We start from the raw sequence: 27,255 nt of genomic DNA, 5'->3' as shown, positions 1-27,255 counted from the left end.
ATCCCTCTTTGAAGAAAACGCTTGGCTCCTTAATAGCAACTTTTCATAAGACGGAAAACAGAGCGTGTTCATTTGGCCCTGCCCTGTCAGGGTGCAGCTGTAAAGTGCTGTGAATCAATAATTTTTCGAACCTTTTATTTTATTTTTTATTTTTTAATAAATAACTGTTATTGAAAACCCACCACAACTTAATACACAAAGGAGATTTTATTTATTTATTTATTTTATTTTTTCTAAAAGAATAGGAAGTGGATTCAACTGGAATTGTTGCGATTGGAGTTGCTGCTTAGAGGGTTAACGCATGTACTCCAGCCTCATTGAGTTTCTGTGGTTATGTGGGAGTTTTAGGTTGAAATCTGGGCCAAGTTTAAATTGTGGCAAAAAGGAGCACCGGGTACATTGAGCTCTGGTGCTTATTTGAGAGATTTTGGTTTGAATTCTTGTCAACTGAAAAATGCCAAAAAGGGGCCGATATGCTCTGGTCATGTCAGTCTTTCGTACTTATTTGTGCAATTCAGATTTGAATATTTTTTCTATAAATTAAAAAATAGCGAAAAGTTCAAAAGTGGCATCAGATTTCCTTTGTTACAATAACTACCATTCATACATTTGGGATTGGTATGACTTTTGTAATTATGCTTAGCGATGCTGCATTCAATCAAAAATTCAGTAAAAACAGAACTGAGAAATATTGTTGCAGTTTAAAGTAACTTTTCTTTTTATATATATTTTCAAATGTTTTCTAGCAGCCAATATTCCAGTCTTCAGTATCACACAATCCTTCAAAAATCATCCTAATATATTGATGTGCTGCTCAGGAAGCATTAAAAAATAAAAAATAAAATAAAAAAAAAAGGAAACAGTTGTGGTGCTTCATATTTTTTGTGAATACTATGATTCATGTTTTTCAAAAATCTTTGGTGAATATAATTTCAAAAGAGCAGCATTTATTTGAAATATGTTTTAAGCAACATAGATGTCTTTATTGTTATCAATTTAATGTGTCCTTGCTAAATAAAAACAGCAATTTCATAAATTCATAACTTATGAATGATTGTGTATACTACTATCAACACTAGCAGTAAACAGACAGAACTTTAATGCATGAGCCCTTCCAGTGTGTTCCAGCACGCAGTGCTGTGTTTTATTGTAGCCAAGTAGGAAGCATTTTAAGCCTTGCTATAACACACAAGAAGTTATATTTAGAGGCTTTCTTGGAGCCGTAGTGTAATCTGCAGTCTCCCGTGCCGCTGCGGCTCACAACTGGAATGAGCAGTGCCCCCTGAAGGGGATTCACTGGAGGTGTGTGCGCCCGTCCACCTGAGGAGACGGGGTGTCAAGCTGGGAAGAGGCGTGGGACGTCCTGTTGCCGGCCCTATCGTTGTCTGCACACGTGTGCTTGAGAAAAGAATGAATATCTCATCTCATCTCCACTAGCATGTGGCCTGTTTCCACCCCACTGCATTCAGAGCTATGCAGGTGATGCTGAGGTATGGAGATGACAGGAAAAATAAAAATAGGGCACCTGTGTAAATTGTCCAGGCTTTGGAAACAACAGGCCGGAGGGTTGAATCTTTCAAGACCAATTTCATGCTTTTTTTGTGCGCTCTCATGATGTTTAATTACCATACATGTTGCACGGCGTCTATAAAACAGCGTGTAACCCTCAAGGGTTAACGAACACATATCTGTCTTTCTCTCGCTCTATGGGTGTATGTATATCTGTAGGCTGCGGTAATAAGGTAACAGAGTCAGACATTGACAGATGCTTGCCTCTAAGAAGAGCGTAATTAGAGGAGTCCGTGCCTTCCACTCTGTTTTCTCATCCAGTCCATATCATCGTATTCATGTCAGCCGTGTAATTTATAATGTAGGCCTGTATACTTGGAATGTAGTACACAAAGTAGCCAGTGTTGAGAGGATACTATTTACTTTACAAACATATATTTAAAATACATTACAATGCATTATTCATGGAGTCAGTGGAGTCTCTGTCCTTTAGCTTTTACACTTTAAGCAACTTAAAATGCATTTGCGGTGCTGCGGTTTCTTTGTCCAGGTCTGTAGGTTGCACAGGCAGCGCCTGTTCCCGGAACACACTCCCACCCCAGTGCTGGAAATCCCAGAGGTCACCACCCCGACCTGCACACAGCAGAGCGCATATACACGCTCCCTCTTGCAAAACACAGCTTTCATCTGCCGAGAGTGGGAAATATGTGTGTGGGTGCATGTTCTAGTTTGAATATCCTCTGCTTTGTGCATGTGTATATATGCACAACACTTTGCTATATTGTATAATAGTTTATTCTTTGTTATGGAAATAAACTTTGATTGGCCCTCAGAAGGAGGAAAGCATATAAAGTTAAGTTTAACTTAAGTGCACCTGTAAAGTCCCTAATTGATTGACTTGGCCTTGAATGACTTGAACTAATATTTAAAGTCTTTGTAAAGAATGATCAGAATCACCTAATGTGAAACAAAAGTCACTGCAAAAATAACTCGCTTCATAAGTGTTTTTGTTTTGTTTTCCAGAAAAACAACAAACTTACATTTACATGAGAAGCAAAATTTTATGAGATATATAATTATAAGAAATAAGACTATAGGTTAATATTGTGATTAAGATAAATATATCATGGTTTAAGTAATCATATTTATTTATTTTTTAAATTGTAGTATTGTAGTGCCCTTGTTACATGTTCCATGTACATACTATAATACTAGTAAATTACACAAAATGACAAGTAACTAACACCTAATCCTAACCCAAAATTTAAAATTTTGTAAATTTTATTCGAAACATAATTGTGTAATAAAAAGGACAGCTTAAAAGCGTAACCTTTAATTTTACATTTTAAAGTTTAAAAACTTCATAATTATAGTTGTTCTTCTTCAGTGTTGTGAGGTTTATGTTTAAAACAAGGAAAGAAAGTGGACTGGTTCCCCTGTTTCTTACTGCATAAATCCCCCAGTAAATGTTCCTTTGAATTTGTCATGCATGTCCACCCAGGGCACAGTTTTTAAACACTACTAGACTCATTTTCATATGCATTTGAGGAAAAATATCTTGAGATATCTCCCAAAAGCATGCATCTGTGCTCTCGTAACCTCTTACATACTTACATATTTTTATTGCTTGTTTATGCAACGGTAATGACTCTAGAAACAGTACTTATAAAGTCCGACAACTACAGTGAGTCTGAGAAGGAGGGCCATGGCAGATAAAATCTTTATAAAATACCACTTTTTAGATGTGGCTTGCACTTAGACTGAGAAAGATGAATTTGGCATACATCAGAGGAGACTGCAGAGGGGTCACATAGAGTTCTCTGCTGCACGTCTCACTTTAGCCTGTAGATGGAGCTACAGCACTGTCGAAAACATGCACTCTCAGGGGCAGATTAGAAGAACAGGTATTAGTCGAGAGCAGGCCGATGACAATTCTGATGCTAAACATTAAGCAAAGTAATTTCTTACAGCGCATCACACAGAGCAAACAGACTCCAAAAAGTTTCCACCACAGGCTAAATGAGCATTACCCAGCCAGGCATTAACAGGCCACATTCGCTGCTTCTGAACTCTAATTCCAAGCATTTTCAATAAAGATGAAAGGGATCGAGGTGTGAGGAAAAAAGAGATTATTTACACTTGAAAGCTGATCTGGAGCTTTGCTGTCATTAGAGTGTTTTAAGTATTTAAGTAGAATTAATATTTTAACATATGAGCTTGCTTTGTCGTGTCAGTAGTGTGGACTAGAAAGGAAAACCTGGATGTGTATAAGCGTGTGTGTATGTTTGAGATGTTTTTTTTTTTTTTTTTTTTACTTTTTGACACTGCCAGGTAGCAAGCGGTTTCGACATCATTTGACAGGCTGTGAAATGCTGATTGCTTCACATCACAGACTGTAAAGATGGCATCTGATGAATGTTTGATGCCGTGCAGCTGTAAACACAGTTGGCAGCTGTGACGGAGCGTTCTCTCTCTCTCTCATTCTCTCTCTTCCTGTTTCTGTCTAACAGAACAGCCAGCACCGCATGATAGCAGGACGGGGTCTGCGCAGGTTCCCGGGTCCTGAGGGAACGCTATAAAGTGGCGGGCACGGTCTAAGCTATTAACTGGCTTACTGGGACAGCCAGGATTAGACTGATTATCAGCATTTGCACGACCTGATTCGTTATTCCAGTTAACTCGTGTAATGTCCTCAGGAAAACGCAATGATCTTCTGATATTGAGGGGTTTTCCTGGATTGCACCTCGTGTCTGTGCCAGGGCTGTCAATTTCATTTTAATTTAGTACAGCTAATTACATTAAAATAAAATATGCACGTGAAAAATGAAAAGTTTTGATGAGATCACAGTCAGCACAGTCCCAACGGTTCTTAAGACATAAGTTGAACTGTTTTGTTTTGAACTCGACACTTAAAAACATGGTGTGGGACACAAAAAAAGCAGCAAAACATAATGGATGTTCACATCTGTAAACGTGTGTGCGTAGGCAAACAATTACCAAGTAGTGCAGATGGAATGCAGTCACACTTCCTGTGTGAACTACTGTAAGTCAGCTTCACTGTGGACTGTAGACCATTGATCGGCTTATGTTCAATCATATGGACATTACCAAGCAATATTTTGTCTTCTAAATCATTTTATTTTAGTTAAATCTATTATGATTTACTTGGTTTAATAATTTATTGTCCATCTTTATAGTGATATAAACCCAAATGGGGTGATCAGGACATGTTCGGCAGCATATTTGTCCTTTAAATGCTATAATTGAGCAAACAAAATTAAGTATGATAGAGAAAAAATAACAATAAATAAAAATAATAAAGATAATAGAATTTAACAATAATAATAAAGTTTTATATTTTCGAACGCTTTGTTTACAGCATTAGAAAATTCTGATAATTCTGTGATGGGTCATGGGTGAGACAGGCAACAATATATATATATATATATATATATATATATATATATATATATATATTTAATTGCCTTCTAGTGATAGGTGACCCAAAAATGAACATTTTGTCATTTATTCACCCTCATGTCATTCCAAACCTGTATGACTGTGAGATATTTTGCAGAATGATTGTACAAAGAACATTACGTTTACCACCGAGTTCCACTCTATTGACAAAATATACAAATATTAGATTTATTTCTCAGAATCCTTCTTCTTCTTATTGTTCCACAGTAACACAGTAGATTGAGGAAACAATAACATGATTTTCATTTTTGGCTAAAAAGTTCCCTTCCGTTTCTTAAATTAGCACAGTCTGGGTTTTTCCGTACCAAATAGTTAAATATGCAATTCATTTGATTATTTAATAAACATGTCATTCACTTAAATGTTTTAATCGGTTGACAGTCCTAGTCTTTGTGTTAGATCTTTGTCTGTCTGGGATTTCTTTGTCCCTCACCTTTGTTTCACTTTACTCTGGAAGTTTCCCTGGACAGCAGCTACACTGAAGCGAATGTGCGCATATATGTGTGTGTGAGTCCCGCTGTGTGCCTCGTGGGCTTTAAGAAACTGTCAGGGAGTTTGTGCTGCGAGTATGACAGGAGGGCGAACCCTTGATAGTGATATATGTGCACGGGCTCTTCCTGAAACTCTGGAGGAAGGGATTAATAATTAAAGAGCTGGATTTGAGCTGCCGCAAACAGTGCAGTGATGGCTGGAGATTTGACAGTGTCAGTGTTGTTATTGAGATGTGTATGCTCCGTGTCATCGTACCGCTCCTGGGGCTCAACGCCGAGTCTGCCTTGACCCTTGACCGAGTCTGCCTTGCGCGCATCCCTCTTATCCTTCACGCTGACAGTAGCAGTGCTGACAGCTCCAACCTTCGTCTGTCCGTTTAACACTTATTCGCTCTACTTACGAATGAAAAGCTTCATTTTAATGTGTGCTTTGCATGTTTACGTATTCATTGTTTGCTTTGTATAATTTGTGTATAATTTTTAATATTCTTGTTCCATCTGTGCATAAACATGGTTTAGCATAAACAGCTTGCACACCGCACTATTACTGCCGCCGAACAAGCATGCTCCGTCTTTAACCCTGATGCACATGTCTGTGTGCGTTTGCGTGTCGTAATGACCAGCACTAACACGCTCGCCACCTCCACAGTCACAGAGCACAACTCTCCCCAGGCGCCCATAACGTACGCATGCGTATGTGTGTTTGAGCTTCTGTGAGCCGAGCTGACACTCGGGGTGCCGCCCGCCCCAGGGGAGAAGGCTCACATGGCAGATCTGTCACCCGTGAGGTCGCTGAATGTTAACGCTCCCAACATGGATTAAACACTGGTGGCCAGTGCAGCGGGGTGGGGTCGGCATGCCAGCCGCTGACAGGCACCACAGGGCTCTGTACGCTGGCCTCCACACTGCCGGTGACAGAGAGACTTTATCTCTTCCTCTCTCACTCTCTTTCCCTCTGGGCACACGGTCCACTCCAGCGCTCCGCTGATAAGGACATGAGCCGCAGTCCAGTCGGCTGTTGCTGTGAATCACAAACATGTATCATACACTCACGGCCTGCAGTGTGTTGTAAGATCACATTCCAACGTGAATTATATGCAACAGCTACAGCGAATCTGTTTCAGTGTGTTTGTGATTAAGAATGATAGGAATTATAAACAGACTATTATTGTCTTCATTTCAGAATTATTTTAAATAATTTGTAAGCGTTAATGTTTTCAGGAATAGCCAGATGAGACCATTTTGAAATAATATAATGAAAACATCTATCATTATATTTTAAGACCATTTCACATACATTTACATTCTAAGAGATAAAATTGTAATATTATATTAATATGAATTATATTAATATTATATTAAACCTTTCTAAACTTAAAAAAAATCCAAAACATATATTTGAAAAATAAATCAAATAAAACTTGATTGGCATATTCGTGAATAACAGGGATATAATTTGATATAGATATATTATTAGATAAATATTTAAACTTGATCGCTTTCACACCATTTATTAGTGATGGGAAGACTCATCATTTTACTGACTGTATCATTCGACCGAGGTTAGCAAAATTAATAAATGTATCTTTATTCTAGTTATTCAAAATGTTATTGTTTCAAAGGACAAAATTCCTCATACATGTTTACATTAAGCAATATTTGGTCATATTCCATATTAGGGAACCAAAGATAAGTTATGAGAAAAATAAAAGATTGGTTTATATCTCAAGTCTTTAGTTCAGGAGTCACATGACAGACGTAAAGAACAAATCGTTCACGATTGACCATTTGCATAGTTTTAAATTCTGAATGTCTCCAGTTTGAGGATTAGCATTTTGGTGAGTAACAGATCTAGATATATCAGTAGAAATATAAACCTGATAGGTGTCACACCATTGATACAATCCTGGAAGTTTCCAATCTGACCACAACCTTATTGCTGTTCACACACAACACAAGCTTTTCCATGCATCTCAAGCTTTCTCTTTTGTCTTGCATGCAGACATGCATGGCTTTAGCAGCCACTGGAGCCTTTGATTTACTGTAAATGTTGTCATTTTTTCTGTATTTTAATCAAGACACCAATGTAGGTTACTCGCTTCGTCCTCCATTTCACCTTGGAAAAAAGCCAGAGAAAGAGAGGAAAGTGTGGCGATGCTGCAAGGATCCTCTGTTCACATTAAAGTTGCCCGGTTTCATCGGCTCTCTTGAACACACACATACGCATTAAGCCTGCAGCCAGAAGTCAGCCTTGTTAGATTTGCACAGATACGTTCATGTAATCTGGCATCCGTCCACAGCCCTTCGTCTGACCCTCATAAGGCAGGCTGGCACTGCTGCCGTTGTTTGTGTCTCGCTGCTGCAGAAGATAAATGCATGAGAGGGACGCAAGAGAGACTCAAACTTCCCCTCATGGTTTAGTTAGTGCTCACTTGCTCTCGAGAAGCATAACAAAGTTAACCATAACCATCTTAAAAATTTGTTCAGCAATCATTGAAGAGATTGGTTAATATTAATTTGCTCAAATCTAAATTGAATATAAGTCCAACCCACTGAGACTTGTCTAGTTAGTTGGTTTGGCTGTGTTGTGGCTCAAAACAGTTTAGCATTTTTCATATGCATCTTAGAGCAGGCCAATATGTTAAGTCTTATCTTACTAATTCTGTAAGTAGTTATGGACTGCTTCGGATTCAAACAGCAACTTTACAGGACATGATCCCTGCTCAGTTTGTCTTGCTGTGTTTGTTAACTGAATGCATTTATATTGCTCCTCTGAAAATGCTTTTAGCTAAACTAATCTCCTTTTATACATTCTGGGTTATTTTAGCCAGTCAGTGTCATGTTCTTTAGTATACACAAGGTACTGTAGTTATATAGTGGGTTCCAAAAGCCTCAAACCATTAAAAACCTGGGATACTATATATATATATATATATATATATATATATATATATATATATATATATATATAGAGAGAGAGAGAAAGAGAGAGAGAGAGAGAGCAAAAGTGACAGTGAAGACAAAAAAACCTTGCTCAAATAAATGCTGTTGTTTTGCAAATTTTATCCATTACCTGAATTTAAACAAATATATATTCAACATTGATGAAAAACCAAATGTTGATCAAACCAAGTCATCAAAAAATATGATTTTTGAAGGATCATGTGGCACTGGAGTTATAGTTCCTAAAATTAAGCTTTACACATTACATTGTTCTATTAAGAGAAAACGTATTTTAAAATTTAATAATACATTACAATATACTTTTTTTTATCAGTAAATTGTTGAAAATACATTAAGCAAGAGAGCCATATTTCAGAAACCTTAAAAAAAATCCTACCTACATTTCAACAGTAGTCCATATAAAATTTTGAGATCATCCAAATCATCTCAAATCATCCTGGAGAACATGACCATCAGGTTTCACTCAAACTTGTGAAGTTCCTGCAGCTCGAGTGCTGCTGTAATTAAAGCAAAAGACATTCTGAAGTTCATATTAATTTAATAATTTCAACCTAAATAATGTTTGTGTTTGTGATACAATCTGTAATGAAAAAAAAAAATCAATTTAAGTATAAGCATTTTCACTACTGTTCTCATACTGAACCCCACTGTACACTATGTATATATAGAGTATATATTTTTCTCCACGTATTCTCACTTTGAAATTCAGATGGATGGAGGTTATTGCACTCCCACAGTGATGCGTGTTTACATTTAACAGTAGCTGTGGAGTGTTGTTTCCCAGCCCTCCACACCACTTGTGTTTAGTCTGTCAGAAATTAGTCTGATTTGGTAGCCTCTCTCCACCCCTTTGCCGTTTAATCAATTTGCAGGATTGTATAAACTCTTAGTGAGGGCGTCTTTGTCCTTTTGTTCCTGCCATGGCTCTCCTCTCCCCCTCCCTGGAGAGCGTGGGTGGTGTACTGCTGCCAGCCTGGCTTCAGCTCCAGGACTTATTTTATTCACACTTTTAATCGCTGAGTGCTTTATTATTAGGTATAGGAATTCCTCTGACCAGGGGATCGTCTAGAGAGGCCTCAGAAATACATTTAGTGCAATCATATTAGCTGCACACTAAAACACATCCGTCAGGTGGTTCTTAAGCCCCTGCTAGGCCAGTCTTCTGGTGGTCCTTGTTGGTGCCTGAGGAGAGGAGAGAGAGCTTCTCCATCACCTACAGCAGGCCACTCTAGTATACTTCAAAGTAATCTTTTCCTCCTTGGACAGTCAACATCTTTCAATCTAAATGATGTTTAGGTTCATACAGCAGCAGAATATAATTTGCTTAATATAGTATATATACATTTATGAACTGATAATTGCATTATTTAACCAAACGGACTCTTTTAAATGTACACGACTCACTTGCATTTATTTAGTGTGAATGGAAACACACCGGACAACAATGCAATAACCTCTCTGCACTGTGTACTGTACATGCTTGTCTCATGTGTGTTGGTTTCTTGGTGTGTTGGAAGAACTGAGCTGTGTGTCATCAGAAGGTTTTAGATCGAGTTGCTGTGTGTGTGGTCTGAGCTTAACCCAAAGTCTGGGCTCATTTTTGCCAGATCTCACTAGAAAAACCAATCAACTGGGTCTGACAAAACAAGCTCAAAATAACTCACTTTCTTCACCAAATAAGCCTGAATAAACCCAAGTACACGACTGCTTTCTGGATATAAGACTAAAAACATTACAATCCACCATTGCCCATATTTATACCTGAAAGAGCCCTAATACACATATAATAAGTGGACATGGCAACACTGGCTGTGATACACTTGGTTAAAAAATTAAGTCCAGTTGTAAAGTGTTAACAGTAACACTGTTACGGTCTTACAGAAGTTGCCATCTTTGGTATTTATTTTCATCACTGTCACTATCATTACATCGCTGTAACATCCTATCAATAGAAAAGGCTTGACTTCAGTTGCTCATACTGTAATTCAAGAAGAAATTTATTACCAAGGCTGTTAATGGCCTTGCACCACCTTTTTTTTTTTTTTTTTTTTTTTTTTTTACATTTTATTTAGTTTAGTCACTTGTTTCATGTAACATATTGGTTCAGTCTCAGCAGTTAAGACGCGCTCTCTGTGGCCACCATGCATAGGTTGGATTCCAGCCGTGTCATGTTCTCTGTAAGAAAAAAAAAGGTCTGAAATAAGTTCAGTAAAACATCACTGCATCTGAAAGGAAAACCAGTGTATAGCTGGATTTCTTCTTCAGTGTAAATGAACTCTATTGTGCGACAGGTTTTACCTCCTCCTTCCTTTCCTTTAATCACTGCACTAATAAAACGCAAACCACTTAGTGGAGAATTAGTCGAGTGCGTTCAGCAGGAGCAGTGCAGGATTTGAGTAGCAGCTAACTCTTCTTATTAAGAGTTATGCTTTCAGACACCGCCTTCGCACTGAAATTGGCAAGACTTTTCCAGATGTTCGCTATTCTGTTTTTATTAGCACCGGGAAAAAGGCATGTAAGTCCAGCATGCTTCCACATATACACACACATGCACACCGTTGGGGACGAAATGAAGGAATTTCTGACAGGTTTTGTTTATCTAGTCATTTAGATGCTACATTTAGACACAAGACATTTTACTGTATTCCCGTGTGCTTTTATCTTTTCCACCAAGCCTATGAGCAGTTGAGCGGAAATTTGCATTAGTGGACGATTATGAATACCTGTGACAGATCCTCTCTCTAGACTCCCAGGCTGCAAATGAATGGTCTCCTACTGTTGACTCGCATGGGAAGACAGGGACCAGGCAATTAGACTTTAGTAGTTAATGTAGAAGCTTCTCCAGGCAGGGCAAGCGGGTTCAACATTCCTGCTGGGCTGTCTGCAGGTTTTTTTCCATCTCAGCTCTCTCACTTGCTCACCTCGACTTCTTTGGAAGGTATCACTTATGACAGCTAACCTGTTGATAAGCCCTTTGAGTTTATCTGAGGGTGAGGATGAAGGCGGGCCCCTCCGCATGGGGTCCCGAAAGTGGAAGCGACTACAGCTGGATGCTGCTCGTGTTCAACCTTCACGAGCTATAATACGGTTTTCAGCCTGAATCTGTGCACTGTGCTCAATAGAATAAGGAGCTACAGGGATACAGCCATCTTCTTCGATAATACAGTGTGACTAAATTTATAATGAATTATTAAAGAAAGACCCAGATGTGTGTTCTGTTGTTGTTGTGCCTGCAGGGGTTGTTGTTCAAGTGCTCTGTGCATTAAGCACGATTCTCATATCCCTGGTGGCTTTGTGTGTGTGTGTGTGTGTGCAGGCATGTGTGAAAGTGAACCTATCATGGGAGTGGCAGTAGGTAGACTGCCCCCAGAGCACTATGTCTGGCCCTTGGCTGATATGACAGGAACATGCTGGTACTGTACTACTAAAGTAAGGCCTGCAGGCCCCAGCTAACTTAAGTCAAACATATTGTCTCTAACAAGCCTCCAGCATGCCATGTAAACGCAAGCCTGTTCTGTGTAGGTGCAATCATACAAGCTCTATCTTGTGACCTTCAAATGAAATGGGGCTAAATCCATGCATACACTGGGCTCAATTGTTGTTGCGTTGCTCCGCAACCGCTTGAGGTTGCAGCATCCAGTGTTGACAGAATTAATTAATTTAATGGGTTTTATTGGCTTTTGATGCGTCACTTGAGGTTTAGTAACAGGTGTAAGCATTCTGTTAATTCAGGTGTAAAAATCATATATGTAAATTCACTTTACATATACAGTCGTGGCCAAAAGTTTTGAGAATTACATAAATATTAGTTTTCAAAAAGTTTGCTGCTAAACTGCTTTTAGATCTTTGTTTCAGTTGTTTCTGTGATGTACTGAAATATAATTACAAGCACTTCATACGTTTCAAAGGCTTTTATCGACAATTACATGACATTTATGCAAAGAGTCAGTATTTGCAGGGTTGGCCCTTCTTTTTCAGGACCTCTGCAATTCGACTGGGCATGCTCTCAATCAACTTCTGGGCCAAATCCTGACTGATAGCAAGCCATTCTTTCATAATCACTTATGAAAGTGAGTTTGTCAGAATTAGTGGGTTTTTGTTTGTCCACCCGCCTCTTGAGGATTGACCACAAGTTCTCAATGGGATTAAGATCTGGGGAGTTTCTAGGCCATGGACCCAAAATTTCAACATTCTGGTCCCTGAGCCACTTAGTTATCACTTTTGCCTTATGGCATGGTGCTCCATAGTGCTGGAAAATGCATTGTTCTTTACCAAACTGTTGTTGGATTGTTGGAAGAAGTTGCTGTTGGAGGGTGTTTTGGTACCATTCTTTATTCATGGCTGTGTTTTTGGGCAGAATTGTGAGTGAGCCCACTCCCTTGAAGCAACCCCACACATGAATGGTGTCAGGATGCTTTACTGTTGGCATGACACAGGACTGATGGTAGCGCTCACCTTTTCTTCTCCGGACAAGCCTTTTTCCAGATGCCCCAAACAATCGGAAAGGGGCTTCATCAGAGAATATGACTTTGACCCAGTCCTCAGCAGTCCAATCACTATACTTTCTGCAGAAGATCAATCTGTCCCTGCAGTTTTTCTTGGAGAGAAGTGGCTTCTTTGCTGCCCTTCTTGACACCAGGCCATCTTCCAAAAGTCTTCGCCTCACTGTAGTGCAGATGCGCTCACACCTGCCTGCTGCCATTCCTGAGCAAGCTCTGCACTGGTGGCACTCCGATCCCGCAGCTGAATCCTCTTTAGGAGACGATCCTGGCGCTTGCTGGACTTTCTTGGACGCCCTGAAGCCTTCTTTACAAGAATTGAACCTCTTTCCTTGAAGTTCTTGATGATACTATAAATTGATGATTTAGGTGCAATCTTAGTAGCCACAATATCCTTGCCTGTGAAGCCATTTTTATGCAACGCAGTGATGGCTGCACGCGTTTCTTTGCAGGTCACCATGGTTAACAATGGAAGAACAATGATTTCAAGCATCACCCTCCTTTTAACATGTCAAGTCTGCCATTCTAACCCAATCAGCCTGACACAATGATCTCCAGCCTTGTGCTCGTCAACATTCTCACCTGAGTTAACAAGACAATTACTGAAATGATCTCAGCAGGTCCTTTAATGACAGCAATGAAATGCAGTGGAAAGGTTTTTTTGGGATTAAGTTAAGTTTCATGGCAAAGAAGGACTATGCAATTCATCTGATCACTCTTCATAACATTCTGGAGTATATGCAAATTGCTAGTACTAAAAACTTAAGCAGTAACTTTTCCAATTTCCAATATTTATGTAATTCTCAAAACTTTTGGCCACTACTGTACAGTGTGATTGTACGGATTTTATTGTTTTATAATAAAATACACTGATGTAGTGCAAATATTATTACTTGTATTACTGTATTAATTTATTTTGATTTACTGCAACTTTTGTTTCAATAAACAGCTAATTTGCTGCTTATTATTAGTTAGTAAGCTAGTTGATGGGGTAGGATCAAGGGATTGAAAATACAGTCATGCAGAATAAGCCATTAATATGTTCATTATAAGTACTAATAAAACAGCCAATATGCTATAATAATATGGATGCTATAATTAGAAGATAATAGTGAGATTTAGTCCCTAAACTAAAGTGTTACCATTTCTACATATTAAATATCATATTCTTATGTTTACAGATTAATTGTAATTAATACATCAGTGATAGACCAATAAACTGACCAATATATTAATTTTGAGATTATCATGTTTTGATAGATTACCATCTTTTAAAAATCTATTTTTAGTTCTTGTGTGGACACAGACCGAGACATCGATCATTCAGCATCATTCAAAATATGAAGATGAAAGGTTCACTATTAAACACTCAGTATCAGCCAGTGTACTGTACAGTGTATCAAATATTAACTGATACCAGACCAGTACTGTACATTGAACATGTCTGATTTATGAAACCGATATATTGTGCTTCCCTAGTTGTGTTCAAGTACATGCATCAGTTATTTGTAGCAGAACATTGATTCAATGTTCTGACATAAATACACAATCAGCTCAAGTTTAGATGTTATGTTACAGATTGGTTGAATTAATGTAATGGGCAGAGTGCATTTTTACAATTTACAATTTTTCCTCCAAAAGTCTTGTTTTACAGTCGTCCCTGAGCGTGCCGTCTTATTATTTCTCAGGCTCATTACGTTGCCGCTAGCCGGGTTTAAATTCAACCGTCCAATTAGCGGCGTGCTGTGGGTGTTGCACACCTATTTCTCTTATGGAATTCTGAAGGATTATTCATCTTATTTCTACCAGGGGTCCCGAGTATTCGCAGTCTCTCTCTCTCTCTTGCTCTCTCTCTGCAGAGGTAAAATGCTAAAGCCAGCCCTTCAGCAGACATGTATGCATGCCATCAGGCAGGCAGCAGAAATGCATCACAGTAAATGCAGTGCATCAGAGCAAGTGTGGAGGACCACTCCTGTCAGATGCTCTGTTCTGTCACATCCAAATAACTCACTACCAGCACAGTGTTAATCAATGAAAATGGATTTTTCAAATATTAAAATATTAAAGTCTTGCATGATGCTCGGATACAGTTAGCACTGTTTTTATTAGTATTTTTTTTTAGGACTAGGTTTAGAGTCCCGGTGTCAAGTCTTCTATTTCCTAAGAGTTTTTTCAATGTAAACTCTTTGCCATCTGTGCTTTTTGTGATCCTCATACACTGTTTGATACCCTCTCTCTTTCTCCATCTCTATTAGATATTTGTGGTGACAGTGTGGCTTTGGGAGCTGTTCATGTTGCCTCTCTTCCTCCTCCTGCTCATTGGCTGGAACTACTTCCACATCACACCAGGCATGGCCAGCTACAGTCAGGACTTGGTGAGTGCTGTGATGTCGCCCACTCAGCTGTACAGAAAATGCTCCCTAATAAGTCAGAGTCAACACTGGTGACTCACAGGATTAAGAAATGAGCATCCCTTTTAAACCTCACAGATTCTATTGAAGAATGATTTCAAATGAAAAGACTTTCTGTCTACAGTAGACAGTGCGGTCATTTGTATTTTTTTCACAGCCAAAATATGAACAATATATGATACAGGAAAAACATTTATACTGTGACATATTACAATTTCAAATAATTATTTTAATGCTGCTTAATCACATAAACTGATATATTTTTGGGGGATTCCTTGATAAAAATATATTTTTAATGTCTTTAATGTCACTTTTGATCAATTTAATGCTCCCTTGCTGAATAAAAGTACCACTTAGAATTAAAAAAACTTACTGATGCCAAACGTTTGAACAGTAGTGTATGCATTGTTAACATTTACATTTAGCTGACTTTTATCCAAAGCAACTTACAAATGAGGACAATAGAAGCAATCAGTACAAACAAAAGAGAAATGATAAGTGCTGTGACAAGTCTCGGTTAGCCTAACACAATATATGTAGAAAGATTTTTTTTAATTTTTTTATTTATAATAAATAATAAATAAAAAGAAAACAAGTAGACGGAATAGAAAAAGAATAGGGAACATAATTGTAAGAGAGTCTTAAAAATAGAACAATTCAAAAGAATAGAGAATGCTAGTGTTAGAGAGTCATTACTTAAAATAAATTATAAGAAGAGAAGAAGATAGAATAGAAAAAGAATAGAGAATGGTAGTGTTAGAGGCACTTTTTCTTTTTAAATAAAACAAGCAGTTAGAATAAAAAATAGAAGTGTTTTTGTTTAAATAAAAAAAGAAAACGGGTAGATAAAATAGAATTATGACAAAAAAAATAATTATTTTGTACCACTATGATATATTATTTCATGGCTAGTTGTCAAAAAAACAAACAAATGAGAAAAATAGTCATGAAATATTAATTGAAATTATTTCATTATGCAACTAGAATGAGACTTGGGTGACTTAAAACAAGCACAGAATGTAGGAAACCTGATCTTCACTTTCTATATTATACAATCATCTGAATGTTGCTAATTGACCACTCAGAATGAAGTATTCCAGTGACTCATTAGGTGCAATTTGTATCATATTATAAGACTAAAAACAGTCTTTTTACAGCATTTCTAAAAACATTAATTGGTCAGTCCATCGTAATTAGATCATGTTGTCTATGAATTTCAACATTCACAAAGGTTAAGATGTCTGAGATGCTCCTATCACCCTTGGTTGTGAGTTTTAACATAGCAGTCACACTTTGATTGACCTTCATCTCCGGTGGGTTAAATAAACTATATTTGAGTCCTTACTCGGAATGTAGCAGCTCTTTGTGCACCAGCGACCCATCTCAGCGGCGTATCTCAGGTTCGGGCTGGAGCTGGACTCTCTGGCAACATTAAAGCCAGCATTACCTCGCGCTCACCCCTCGGCCTAGCAGACACAGAGTGCCACAGATACATTCAATCGCCTAGAAGGGTCAGGGATGACTTGATAGAGAGCGATCTAGGCACCCGAATGGCTGAGATTAAATGCGTGAATGTGTGTGAATGTGTACGTGTTTATGTTGTGAAGAAATGAGATTGCTTGGTTGTGACATCGCTCTTGTGAGGATGGCCCCTCTCATTCACCTCCTCCTTTTGTGCGAGGTCACCCGAGAGGCAGTTGCTATGGCAACAGGGCCTCTCCCAATGGGGGTGTATATACAAGCGAAGGTTTCATTACGAGGTGTTTGTTAAGAAAATGCTCCATTGCCCACGTGTGTCTCAATCTCATCCGCTCTCTTTCTCCTTCTTTTGCAGGAGAACATGTCCGCGGCTGAGGATGAGGACGAGGATGAAAAGGTATTTCGCCAGTCTCACGTGGGTTTTTGATTAACCGCTGACTTTTATAGAACCTGTCCTTGGAGTGCTACATAGATGTGCTGTACCTTTAATACTGCATTTAACTCAGAACTGGAACTTAAATATGTTCGAAATGAGGACAGACGATTCAGCAAGCACACTAGTCCTCTGGGAATTCTCGCTCATACGACAAATGAATTTGGTTGCTTTGCTGTGGTCCTTTGAAACGCAGAAATAAGCACAGAACGGCATCATTAATTGAAGTTTGCCTTCCGCTGGGGAATAGAGGCATTGTAAGGATGTTGAGGTAGGCATGGCTAAATAGGGAGGCTGGACTACAGTTGAACTCCCCCTTTTTGCATTTTATTTTTTAACGCTTAAGATGAGTCATTAGACTAATTACAAATTATCCCGAATCTGCTTAGATCCAATTATTCTTAAAATATTCAGTCATTAGAAACCGTACAAACATCTTTATTTACAAAAAAAAAAAAAAAGCTAGTATGTATGGCCCTATGATTTCCATGATGTAGACAATAGGGACGGAATCGCAGAAAGTTAGTACACTTAAATCAAAACATAATACACACTATTGTCTGTGAATATTAAGCCGCACAAATACTGTTTAAATATGAATCCTGCATGTTCTGTATCGTTTATTACACACATACTGAAGTATTTGACACTGAAAAACACAGTACTTGTGTTTCTTCAGCCTCTGCTGCCTCAATATACGAGTACATGAACACAAACTACGTAGAACTGCTCTTAGAGTCACTTAATGATGATTTTACCATGTCTTTTGAGAAATTTCATATACAAACAGAGACTTAAAGTTCTTCACAGCAACCCGTCAATATAAAAGTTTGTTTTAACTTGAAAAAACTGTGACGAATATATTAATTTAATGATAGTGCTACTACTACTAAAAAAAATATTATGAAAACATTATTTTTGAGGGTATATTAACCAGAATATATTTACCAGAAAAATGTAGTCTAAATATACAACACATTAAAAAACCTGATGTAAATTCTAAGATGCATTTGATTATTGAAATTGAATGAAACCATTAAAATGGAATCCAGAAAATTAATGGAAAACAAAGAATTTGTTAAAAAACAAAACATTTAAAAATGGCCTTAAAAACTTTTTTTTTTTATTAAACTTTAAATAAATTGCTGTGAACTATTGCAAGTTTCACGATTTCAATTCATTAGACATGTTTTTTGATTAATAAAATGGAATCCAGAAAAATTTAAATGGAATGGAATTTGGAAGAAAAAAAGGGTTTAACAGGGCCCTATGTATGGTTTCATTGTTTGGCGCATGTGGCTGGTAAACGGTCACAATGGTCAAAATCTGAATGCCGAGTGCTGAATAAATTCATAATGAGGCAGCGCAGGCTCATAATCATTCTAGTCCACGCTGTCTGATTCGGAGAAGAACTGGTTAACAGGAAGATAATGCGTTATTGCTTTCTGACTTGGATGTGCGGAAGTGCGCAGCTCTGAGCCTCCGAGCGCTGACCCTTGCGCTATATGGCTAGGGCCTAGGATTCATATCCATAATGTGCTCGATATATTCTGCTATGATGACCGCAGGCTAGCTTCATCTGTTGAGAGGAACCCCTCTGTTAAAAACAGCTTCCTCTTCCAAATCCTATCCAAGCCAAGCAGATAATTCACGGATGAAACGCATGATATGTGTGTGCAAGCACATTAGCTCACGCCCAGCAGCTAAACAATTGTAATATATCTTAGAGGGAGAAGCAAGGAAAAAAAAGTCTAATAAGTATGTGGATTGTGAATTTGTGCGTTTAAATTAAGCTAATGTCATAAAAATTATATTATCTTAGTTTTATTTATATAATTAGCCTGAAATATTACACCTTGCGATTCCATTCCTGTGCATTTATTTATTTATTTGTATTAATTAATTATAATTACGAGTATTTTTCTAGTGATATATATTGTCTTTTTACACCCTTTCACATCTTGTGTAAATGAAATATCTCCTTTCATTTATTTAATTACCCAGATGTCTGTGTTTATTTTAAGTTGTCAGCTCTAATTTAAGGTGGCTTGTTTCAAAGTCCCGTTTTGTTTTTTCACTTGGACTTCGGTCTCGCTTTACACTTCCTATCAAAGTCATCGCAGCTAATGTTTTGGGTTTGGAGAATGGTCGGTGTTAAATTTGATCACTTCAAAAGCGCAGTTTTTTCCTACTCTTTGGTTAACATGTGGATAAAGGCTGTCCCCTCGGAGAAGGTTACGATTACCCCCTGTTTTTCTGTATGTTTTCCCCTGGAGGACGTGAATATGTAAACCTGCAGATAGGAGAGGCTGCGATACAGCAGAAATAATACACAACAGATCTCCTCTATGAGCACGAATCTGTCCTGGGGGAGAGAGGGAAATTTTCAAATCTTCCCTTTGGCTTTCAGTATCAATTTTGTTGACGCTGGTTTTATCGCATCAGAAAACAAGAGGATGGAAGAGAAAACAACCCGCTGGATGTCTGGCCCTGGGCACAAGGTCACCTAAGAGTACCACGCTTTGGTTAGACAGGCAGAGAGCTGACCCCCTTCTTCCACCGCACCCGCACGTCTCCTAACCCGCAAGCCCTCTCCCCCCTCACATCTAACATATCACCTTCAGCACATACCACAAGGACAGAGTGTTGATGTCATAATCATTGTGTATTCCAGAGTGCACAATCCTGTGACATATCCATTTGGGAGCGCTAGGTGTTTTGTGCTTGTTTGTACTCTGGTTGTCAGCTTTAACAAACCCATTTGCAGCACATTTAGCCAATAACGCAGGTGTTTTATTTAGGTGCATTCCTCTGGTTATTACATTGTGGAATAAGTGAGTCACAAATATTTGCACCAGCTTTGAATGAATATTCAAATTTGACGCCATTTACTCAATTAAAGGAATGTTAAATGAACCCTTCCTTGCGGTATTTTGCCTATGAACCTGCATTTTCTGTTTGCCTTTGTGCAATCTGTTCCCTATTAAGCCAACATAAAGTTATTTGACAATTTCATCTGAATTGAGAATATGATCTGACACAGGTTTTCTAATCAGTAGACGTGTAGCTTGGATAGTTTATTGCTGCTAAAGGAATGTGTTTCCACCTCAGAGGCGGAAAAAAGGATGTTTGACTTCAAGGGGGTTCAGGGAGATGAATCACAGTCGTCCAGAGAACTTGTATATTGTGCTTCTATGAATGCTTTCAGTGTTATCTTTTGGTCTCCATTAATATGAATATTTGATGTTTGTCACTTTAAAAACTTGCTGCCATACAAAGCAAACTGTGACAAATGTTACATAAAAAAGATTTTGGACACTTAAATCACACTTAAACATATTTTTAGATAAAATATTAAAGCAAAGCCAACAAACAAACAACAAAAAAGCCTATGGAACTGATGTCACTTTTCTAAATAATTTTGGGTTCCACTTTATGTTAGGTGGCCTTAACTACTATGTACTTACATCAACAAGTAAATACAATCTACCTATCGTTCTTTATCTTGCATTGCAAAACAATTTTGCTGCAGGTGCGGTTAGGGACAGGTTTGGTGGTAAGGGTGGGTTTAAGGATGGGTTTAGGTGTAAGGGATTGGTCAACTAATTGTAAATGCAATTACAGAAATTAATTTCAGATGTAATTACATGCAGTTAGATTTTAAATATAAATACAATGTAAAATCATGTATGTACACAAGAAGTGCACTGTACCAAATTATTCATTTAAATACAAGTACATAGTAGTTAAGGCCAACTAATTTAAAGTGGGACCCCATTTTTTTTCCAAGTTATTTTGAAGTGGATGTATTAAGTCAGTGCTACTTAGGTGTTCTTATGGAGTTACCAAAGGAGGAGCTTTTCACATTAACTATTTAGTATTAATCTTACAGTTTACAACACTTCAGATTAAGTAGCATACATTGGGGAAAGACTGAAACAGTTAGAATTTCATACTTTTTACTCAAGCTCTGTTGTAAAGGTGCAACAGTACATGTATTCTTCTCAAACCATCACGGTTTGGTTCATGCAGTCAGATGACCAATACAGTTAAGTCACTGGTGATCAGTCCAAACATGTGCATGCATGGTAATGCAATGATGACTGTCACAACAGGAAAGAGCAGAAGAAACAAGAACAGAGAGTTCAAAAGTTTCAGGTTCTAGAGGTGCACCGGTCAACCGGCTAATAATCAGAAGCAGTTTTTAGTTTATTTTGGCTGACCTCTACTCCAGAATGGCACACAAACTGCATTACAATCAATTCCCCACATGCAATTTGTGTGGAATTTTTATAAAGTCAGTAAAGAGGAGAAAATACTGTACCAGGCAGATCTAACGCACTGTTCGTGATGCTCAAAATATAGGAAAACAAATATATGAATGTACCTTTGAGTGGAAATGGCCATCTTCATTTTTCCATGGCATTTTCTTTTCCTCTTACCTCCATATAATGCACATTTATTGTTTACAGTGATAAACAAGGCGCTGTATCGCTGCTGTTCCATAAGCGCCACCTGGTGTCAGAGAAGAAATTAGCATTTTCATTCAGTCCGTCTGCTGGTTTTGTTTTGTGCAGGTGTCTTATGTAGCATAATTTCACAAATACCGTATTTTCCGGACTATAAGTCGCACTTTTTTTCATAGTTTGGCTGGTCCTGCGACTTATAGTCAAGTGCGACTTATTTATCAAAATTAATTTGACATGAACCAAGAGAAATGAACTAAGAGACATGAACCAAGAGAAAACATTACCGTCTCCAGCCGCGAGAGGGCGCTATATGCTGCTCTGTGCTCATGTAGTCTACACTGAAGACATAGAGCGCCCTCTCGTGGCTGTAGACGGTAATGTTTTCTCTTGGTTCTTGGTTCTGAATAAAACTTATACTCAGGTGCGACTTATAGTCCGAAAAATACGGTAATTTAATTATACAATCTAAATCAAATCAAAACCAACTGCTCATGCTATATACATGCAGCACTACTGTCAGTTAAAAAAAAATTAAATAAATACAAAAAACCTTTCCTGTTGTAACAAACTCGTATCGAACCATGACCCCAAATCCATTTAACCCCTACTCAATTATTGTGCTCATAGGTTTACCTAGTAAATATCTGTTCTGTCAGATAGCAAAGTTCTCTCTCAAAGATCTCTGAGCTGTAGCAAGGACCAGAAACTTTTTTTTTGTTATATTCAGTAATAATAATTATTTTTTAATAACCTAGCAAACTTACTTATGTTTTGATTGAAAAGAGACTGTGATTATTTACAATAAACGCCACTTGGTTTGATATTTTGTTATATAATATATGACTTAAGTGTTCAAATATGTTTTGGGAGCACTGTAAGTTCATTTTTCTTGCGGTTGGTCGAGAGTCACGCTGTTCATTAAGCAAAGAAACACTAAAGACATTTGAGCTGATATCAAACACAGATGATACACTGAAAGAATAAATCTTCTCCTGCACTTTATCCTGTTTTGACACTTTCCTCACAAAGCAGGGATTTGAAATGACTCATAACAGGAGGCATGTTGATTTTCTCTTGATTGATATCCTAGTCTCTATGTTAGGGCATGCTGTGTGCCGCTGCAGTGCTGAGTGGAGGCATGACTGGCTTCCTGTGGTTTCCTGTGTCTGGGGCCAAATGGAGAGTGACAGTGGGGAGTCTGGGCTGAGCTTTCCCAGGGGCTGGCTCACCGGGGCCGCTGTCTGGGGGACGGTCGCTTAGACAAACATATACAGTGCTCGATCACACGTTTGTCTTTCTTACCACCTCGCCATACTCTCATTTATTGTCTCGCTCCATCATTACGCCTGTCATTATTTTCTCCTTTTGATGTGAGGGCTTCTTGTTTCTCTCCCTTTCTCTTTCTTCTCTTCCCCCTTTGGAGAACTATACTCATGGGCTCTTATGCTGGAGGAACCTCTGATGTGATCATTTTGCTTTGGACGTTAGATTACACTAGCAATCTTCTTTAAGTAAAATGGAATAGAATTTCTCTCTTTCTTTTCCTTTTTTTTCCTCATCGAAAGTCCATTTAGCCCATGTCTCTGAATTACACAGCAACCCAATACTGTGTGATGCATCAAATACAAGAAGACAATGGGATTTCCCATCTCTCTTACAAGAAGTAAAAACATTGCTTTGTATAACAGGATTACACTCAGACATTGCAATCTTTCTCCAACGAGCTCGGATACAGAAAACGATAAATCCAATGATTTCAACCCTGCACTCAATCTTGCCATAAGGTGGGCAACTCTTAGCTTTCGTACGCCAAGAACTGGTACTCGAAAAAGCTCGCACCCCAGGAAACGAGCCAAGACTTGCCCGGCAGAGACTCATGGATAAGACGACCTCGCAAGTTGGCGTCTTATGCCGTCTCTGTTCTCGAAACTCCCGAGTCCCTCTCTCACTCTATGCTTTCTGATTGCCATTTTTACATCTTTTTCCTCCTCCGCTTAATCTTTGATTGTGATGCACCTTTATTGTTTGCGCCTGACGAATGCTGAAATACTCCCAGATCAGTGACAGCTCTGGAGGAGAGGCTGACACATTTTCACGTCTGAGGAGATGTTACAGAAGCTCATTACAGGCCATTGACTAGATGAAATACTGGTGATGGCACTCTGGAAATAAACTGCTCTTCCTTTGTCGGCGTCTAGCAGCTGACTTCCCTCATCAGTCTCTGTCTTTTTTTTCTCTCTCTCTTCAGGAATCAGAGAAAAAAGGACTGATGGAAAAAATCCACATGGTTCAAGAAATTGTGCTTACAGTTCAGAACACTTTAGATGAAGTGGCTTGCATTGGGGAAAGAGTGAAAAAGTAAGAACAAAGCATTTTATACCTCTTATGAAGCTCATGTATGCAGTTATACTCATAAGCTTACATACTGTGCTAAGTTTTTTGTTGAATAGATTCATTCATCAATTTTTATTTTTTTGTGACCCTTTATTAGAAATACTGTTTTAGTGGCACATACAAATTGAAAAAAGTGGATTAATTTATTATGACCAATGATTGCTTTATTGGTAAATACCTTACTAACAAAATACTTAAGTGACCTATTACTATTGTGATTATTATGAATGGCTTTTCATACAATAATGCACCTTTTTGTTTGCTTTATTCATACAATATTACACCTTCAGTCTCTAAAATTGTTTGGCTTTATTATAATGATGTTATCTTAGATTTTTATTTCATTTTTCTCTAAAACTCCGATGTAGGAAGGTGTATGTTAACCTGAACTGTTAATAAGTACATGTATTAATTTAGGATTTATGTACTTGTACAGTATGTACATTTAATTTGTGTGTAAATTAACTCCGCTTGTGTCTCCATCGACAGCACATTCAACTGGTCAGTACCGTTCTTGTCGTTCCTGGCCTGCCTGGTTTTGTTTCTGACCACTGCCGCCTTGTACTACATCCCACTGCGGTACATAGTTTTAGTGTGGGGTAAGTAAGTGAGACACCATGTGTAGCCCTTTCACCCAATCATGCCTGATACTCCAGTGCTGCTGTTAAGCTGTCTCCACTTTCTTTTAAATGGAAGTCATGCAGAGGTGTTTTAGAAAGAGTCACACTTTACTGTCTCTGAGCTTTGAGCTCGACTCTTTTACTGACGCCTGACGAAAGCTATTTAAAAAGTGATCCATTTCCATAACTCTACCTGTGACAGCTGATCAGAATCATGAACATGCTTTGTAAACTTGTGAAAGTTTGATGATGTATGTACAGTAAGAAAGAAAGGGTGAGCGAACGGAGGCATAATTCTGCCATTAATTCCCATAATTTTACCTATGATGATTGGTTTTAAAGTGTGCAGGAAAAAGAAAAATGTACACATTCTTATAAAAATACTTTTTTGCCTTAAAGGTATTCTCCACCCCAAAATGAAAATGTTGTCATTAATCACTTACCCCCATGTTGTTCAAAACCAGTAAAAGCTTCGTTCGTCTTCGGAACACAATTTAAGATATTTTGAATGAAATCCGGGAGGCTTGAGACTGTCCCATTCACTGTCAAGTAAATTACACTGTCAAGGTCCAGAAAAGTATGAAAAGCATCGTCAGAATAGTCCATCTGCCATCATTGGTTCAACCGTAATGGTATGAAACGACGAGAATATGTTTTGTATGCAAATAAAACAAAAATAATGACAGAGGAGACTTTTGACAAAGGAATTGTTGAATAGTCGTTACTTTTGATTTCTTCGCTTACAAAACATATTCTCATCGCTTCATAATGTTATGGTTGAAACACTGATGGCAGATGGACTATTCTGACGATGCTTTTCATTCTTTTCTGGACCTTGACAGTGTAAAATATCTTAAATTGTGTTCCTGAAGATGAACAAAGCTTTTACGGGTTTGGAACGACATGGGGGTGAAGTTATTAATTCATTTTGGGGTGTAGTATCCCTTTAAATATGAAATTCTACATATTTGGGGTTAGTAATGTTTCTGAAAAACGTCGGTTTTCTTAAGGCTGCATTTATGATTGAAAATACAGCAAATAAATATTATTGCGGTTTAAAATACATTTCAAATATATTTTAATATAGAAAACTACAATTTCCAGCTGCCAGTCACATGATACATCAGAAATCATTGCAGTATGCTGATTAGCTGCTCAAGAAACTTCCTATTATTACCAATGATTACCACTGTTGCAGTTATACCTGCATGGCATCATACAGCAGAGTGAACAGTGATGACCATATAGTAGACCACATGTATTTATTTATATGCATGTATGATCACAAACGGTATGAATTTTATACAGCAGAAAGTGACATGTTTGTTGAGTCAAGGTTTTTTTTGTCAGTAAGATATGTGCAGGAGCGGCCGATAACTTTATTTATTAATGCACGCTTGTTTTCACAGGTGTTAACAAATTTACCAAGAAGCTTTTCAACCCATATGCCGTTGACAATAATGAAATACTGGATTTTCTCAAGAGGGTGCCTTCTGATGTTCAAAAGGTAAGGGTCCAGTTTTACATTTAGAGAGAGAGGGAGGGACAAAGACAAGGAAGGAATTCCCTGAAGATGTCTGCATTATTTGCTCTAACAGAATTCCCAAGTGTTACCCAGGATATTTCCTCTGGCTGTGTTTGATTATTAATGGACTCGCGCCTTTAAAGGCGGCCCCCGGCCCAATTATTTCCCAGCATGTCTTGATGGAGTCACCCGGCTGCCTGTATGGGGTCCGCTCTGATCTATCCTCGGCCGTAATGCTTCAGCCTTGTCTCTGATTATCAGTTTTGTCGGCCTGTGATAAAAGAAGGGTGCTGTAGAGGGTTCAGGGATTGGCTAAGGGGTCGGTGTCTGCACACTGGCAGTGTGGCCGCCCCCGTCACATCAGGTTGGAGGACTCGATTAATGAAGTGTTGAGCCAACGCCATCCTGCTGGGCGCCATATGTGATGAAACATTATCCATGGCTGATATGTCATTCGGGGTTACATCATACGCCCGCGGACGTGCAGCCAAACGCTGAGAGTCTCGCTCCGTCTTTCGGACCCTGAGTGAGAATCTGAAGTCGGGATGCAAAGCGGGTCCTGCTGTCATGAAGCGTTTTGCGTAGGATACTTCTCTCTATGATCAAGGCTATTTAACCGTTGTCAGTGCTTCCTGTCCTGCTCAGATACTGGAGAGCTTGAGTGATTGGCTCTGACGAACCTCCCGGGACGAACCTCTGCAACTTTACGTTAACATATGTCTGTGTGGTTGGATGAAGTCAGCATGACACACTGGTTTTGGCATGTGGAAGCAGCAAGTTGGCAAAACAAGATGGAAACCATTGCTGAGTTTTTAAGCCTTTTGAAGTATGTTTTCGTGGTTTGATGAACTGCCTGCTGTTCATTTAAATTGAACGCACCAAAAATGGGAAGACAGAATGATCCTGAGAAAAAGCAAAAATGTGCATGCCACTTTTTAAAGAACAAAATGCCAATAAAACGGTACAGTGGTCATTAAGAAT

At 38.4% G+C, this 27,255-nt stretch overlaps 1 protein-coding gene across 1 annotated transcript in view; it reads left to right on the top strand.

The window, feature by feature from the left end:
* mctp2a (multiple C2 domains, transmembrane 2a) overlaps positions 1 to 27,255 on the top strand; it is a 44,791-nt gene that overhangs the window by 15,093 nt on the left and 2,443 nt on the right. Inside the window, exons 17-21 of the mRNA XM_059506415.1 lie at positions 15,199 to 15,318; positions 17,189 to 17,230; positions 23,984 to 24,093; positions 24,619 to 24,728; positions 26,159 to 26,256. Of these exons, the coding sequence (XP_059362398.1) occupies positions 15,199 to 15,318; positions 17,189 to 17,230; positions 23,984 to 24,093; positions 24,619 to 24,728; positions 26,159 to 26,256 (480 nt within the window). The remainder of the gene's footprint in view (positions 1 to 15,198; positions 15,319 to 17,188; positions 17,231 to 23,983; positions 24,094 to 24,618; positions 24,729 to 26,158; positions 26,257 to 27,255) is intronic.

This window comes from Carassius carassius, chromosome 23 (genome assembly GCF_963082965.1).
Source record: "Carassius carassius chromosome 23, fCarCar2.1, whole genome shotgun sequence".
In the NCBI taxonomy this organism is placed as follows: domain Eukaryota; kingdom Metazoa; phylum Chordata; class Actinopteri; order Cypriniformes; family Cyprinidae; genus Carassius; species Carassius carassius.
The sequence above is the reverse complement of the archived record's forward strand: the minus strand, read 5'-3'. Positions and strand labels throughout refer to the sequence as shown.